Source organism: Equus asinus, chromosome 17, assembly GCF_041296235.1.
Source record: "Equus asinus isolate D_3611 breed Donkey chromosome 17, EquAss-T2T_v2, whole genome shotgun sequence".
Taxonomy (NCBI): Eukaryota; Metazoa; Chordata; class Mammalia; order Perissodactyla; family Equidae; genus Equus; species Equus asinus.
The window spans coordinates 34,970,895-34,975,237 of record NC_091806.1 but is presented as its reverse complement, the minus strand read 5'-3'; the positions used below and the strand labels follow the sequence as shown (position 1 = coordinate 34,975,237).

At 36.2% G+C, this 4,343-nt stretch overlaps 1 protein-coding gene across 1 annotated transcript; it reads right to left on the bottom strand.

The window, feature by feature from the left end:
- Positions 1-1,079: 1,079 nt before the first annotated feature.
- LOC139040935 (olfactory receptor 5AN1-like) lies at positions 1,080-2,018 on the bottom strand. Its single transcript, XM_070488637.1, has one exon. The coding sequence runs from the start codon at positions 2,016-2,018 to the stop codon at positions 1,080-1,082; it is 939 nt and encodes a 312-aa protein (XP_070344738.1).
- Positions 2,019-4,343: the final 2,325 nt, after the last annotated feature.

Sequence of the window (4,343 nt, the reverse complement as noted above, 5' to 3'; positions counted from 1 at the left end):
ATCTCTAAGACATAAAATGTTGAACAAAATGATAGGAAAGAAAGTATATCAATTTTCCATATTTGCTCTTTGTCTTTGCAATACTGAATATTCAGTAATTCTGTTATTATGACGAGCTGTCACATGTATTCTCACACCAAATAGTTTCAGATGTTTGAGATATGAAAAATGATTTGGTAGTGTGATCCCATTGGCTATGTGAACCAAGGGTAAATTTTCCAGATTGGATGGGGGAGAAAAAGGGAGAGTTGAGTCCCACAATATCAGAAATTGCTATTGGCTGTGACATGGATTTTGAATATCATCTCCCATCAGAAATCCCCACTGGACACTATGTGCAAAAAATTAACTCATCAGATTCATAAATAAACGGCATTGAAGGGACAAGATCCTTCCATTCCTTTTATGATTCAAATCACCTCCTCCTTCCTTAGACTATAGGTGGTATAGACTAGGATGTAATCAAAAATTTATTAGATGATTAGCATTGAAAGAGGCCTTAGACAAACACTAGCTAGGTAAGATTGGTCTTTGCAGTAGGCACAACCAGACCAATTGCACAGGATTGTTTCTGTCCAAAGTCACATCCTTGCTCTTTGTTCCTTCCTATTCTGGTCAGAAACACAAAACAAACATTGGTCACTTCTGTGTCTTAGTCATGCTGCTGCATCAAAATATTTGAGTGACAAAGTTTCTATATCCAAGAGGACCTCTGTCTGTTACCTTTCCTTTCATGTCAGAGTCCTGCAATTGGGCAGGGTTCAATCTCAGAAACTAAAGGAAGCAACAAGTTTTTAAACCTGATGTTTCATAAATGATGGAAAGATTGATATATAAATAAATGATCAATCTACTCCTCATGTAAGCTGATGTTCATGAACTTCTAGGACTTAAAGATATTGTGTTTGCATGGCATTGAGTCACCTATTGGTCCATTTTGGCATATTATTTGTGTCAAATTAAGTCTTCTTTTTCCAAAGGCAGTATGAATTTTGTTATAGTGCATTCTTGTGCATATTATTGTGGGTTAAGGTGATTCTGATAGGATAAATATGTCAAAAATCTCATAATCTGTGACCTCAGCAATATTTTCCCTTCTTTTGCAACCTCTTCAAGGCGTCTTTGATTTCTTTGTTCCTCAGACTATAAATCAAGGGATTCAACATGGGAATCACCACAGTGTAGAAGACTGATGCAAATCTGTCAAAGCTGGAGGAACCGCCAGAGCTGGAACTCAAGTAGACGAAGATACTTGAGGAATAGAAGAGGGTCACTGCTGTCAGGTGAGAAGCACAGGTGTTGAAAGCCTTGGACCTGCCTTTAGCTGAAGTGATCTTCATAATGGAGATGACAATACAGCCATAAGATATCATGATAATTGAGACATTTATTATCCCAAAGATCACTATTAATACCGCAGTCATGAGTTGTACAAAGAAAGTGTCAGTGCAGGACAGGACTAACAGTTGTGGCATGTCACAGAAGAAGTGGTTGATGACATTAGGCCCACAGAATTGGACCTGAAGCATGGCACACAATTGGGATATAGAACCAGAGAATCCTGCCATATAGGACCCAAGCACCATTTGAACACACAGAGTGGGTGACATGATGGATGAATAGAGAAGTGGGTTACAAATGGCAGCATATCGATCATAAGCCATGGCTGTCATGAGACAAGACTCACTCAGTCCCATGGTTGAAAAGATGAAGTATTGAACAGCACAACCCACAAGGGTGATGGTTTGCTGCTCCTGGAAAAAGTTGGAGAGCATCTTGGGGACTGTGGAGGTCACGTAGCAGATATCAATGAAGGACAGATTATGGAGGAAGAAGTACATGGGTGTGTGGAGATGGAAATCCATCCTTATTAAGATGATGAGACACAGGTTCCAAATCAGAGTCATAATGTACACCAACAGGAATACAACGAAGAGCACTGCTCTGATTCTGGGGAAATCTGAGAATCCCAAGAGGAGGAAATGGGTGATAGCTGTAATATTTCCTCCTTGAGTCATTGGCTTGGTGCTCCTAAAATGAGAAAAGAGTCAAAAGAATGCATTACTGACTCACGTGAAATGACAACATTATAATTCTCACATCTGCCATTTTCTTCCCTTCACTGAGCACTGAAAAATGGAAAACACTTTACCGTCCTAGAAGAAAGACTACAGTTTCCATCTAATTGTCAAATAGGACCTTCTCAGTGTTTCACGTTCCCAATTACCTGATGAGGTCTCAGAAAAATTAAAAGACATATTTTAAAAATATTAAATATTTATTAAATTAAATATTTAATATAGGACCCCAGAACCATCTGAACACACAGAGTGGGTGACATGATGGATGAATAGAGAAGTGGGTTACAAATGGCAGCATATCAATCATAAACCATGGCTGTCATGAAACAAGACTCACTCAGTCCCACATTTGGAAGGGTGAAGTATTGAACAGCACAACCCACAAGGGTGATAGTTTGCTACTCCTGGAAGAAGTTGGAGAGTATCTTGGGGGCTGTGAAGGTCACGTAGCAGATATCAATGAAGGACACATTATGGAGGAAGAAGTACATGGGTATGTGGAGATGAAATATTAAATATCTTAAAAATTTTCTAAAAAGCAATAGAAGCTCTATGATTATATGAGAGAGATCATTGTAAAACTGTAAGAATTTATAGGAATTTTGAAAATTCAATACATAACTGCTGCTTAATAATAGTGAGGTAAAACTGTCATCATTCCAGAATAAACTTGAAATAGCTCTTCTCTCCAAGATCTCATCTAGGTAGATTTTTAAAATTTTCTTCTTTTACACATAAGAAAAATTACACTGTTTATAATAACTTCTCAAACTTTTTACAAATATATTTAACACAACACCTTCAACATGGCCTGGAAAATTATATCATAATTTATAATCCTGATATTTTCTTGGGGGATAGCATGTATGCCCAATAAAGTTATGAAGTAAGTCCTCTTAGGGAAGTCTTCATATGAACTATTCCTAAGGGAGGCTGGTACAAATATTAGCCCCAACTACTGTATCAATTGTAGGATATTTTGCATCTTAGGAAACAGCATAGTACTGTGGTTAAGGGTTCAGACTTTAGAGTTTTTATTCTGAATGACGTCATCAAGATGGCAAAATAGGTCATTCACTTTGTCACTCTTGCCAGAAAAAACTAGCAACTACTCGTAACAACACATCATTTTGAAAATCCTAGAACACGGGGATGAGGCTGAAATATCCCCATGGGCCACAGAGAATGAGAAGAATCCTGTTAGAAAGTTAGAGGAACAGCTACACTCTGACTCCATGGTCCCTCCCCCTGCCAGCACTGATACCAAAGCCAGATAAGGACATTAGAAGAAAAGAAAACTGCAGGTCAATGTCCTTGACCTGTTGAATACAGATTCTAAATTTTCAAAAAAAAATCCTAACAAACAGAATTCAGCAGCATACTAAAAGGATCATACTCCACTATCAAGTAAGATTCATTCTGAGGATGCACAGATGGTTTAGTATACAAAAATTAACAAAAGTGATAGTCACGTTAATAAAATGAAATATAAAAATCATATAATTCTCCATAGATGCACAAAAACCATTTGACAAAATTCAACATACATTCCTGATAAAAATTCTCAATAAATTAGGCATAAAAGGAACTAAATTGAACTTCATAAAGGCCATATTTAACAAAGTGACATCTAACATCATACTCAATGGTAAATGGTTGTAAGATTTTTTTCTAAGACCAGGAAGAAGACAAAGATGGCCATTCTCTTCATTCCTAAAACATGACAATAAGTCCTAGCCAACACAATAAAGTCAAAATAATAATAATAGTAAAGCCTCATAAATGGAAATAAAAGATTGAAATTGTGTCTATTTGCAGATGACATGATTTTACGTATAGAAAATCCTAAAATCTTCACTAAAAACTGTTAGATCTAATCAAATAATTCACTAAAGTCCTGGGATACAAAATAAGCATTCTATATACTAACACAAATTGTCTGAAAAAGACATAAAAAACCAATCCCATTTACAATAGCATCAAAAACAATAAGATGTGTAGAAAAAAATTAAACAGGAAGGTGAAAGATCTCTTCACTGAATACTATAAGTCACTGACCAAAGAAATTGAAAAAGGTGCAAGTAAATTGAAAAGTATCCCATGTACATGGATTGGAAGAATTAATATTATTAAAAAGTCTATGCTACACAAATCTGCCAATAGACTCAATGCAATCTCTATCAAAATTCCAATGGCATTTTTCACAGAAATAGAACAAACAATCCTAAAATCCCTGTAGAACCACAAAAGACTTTGTATAGA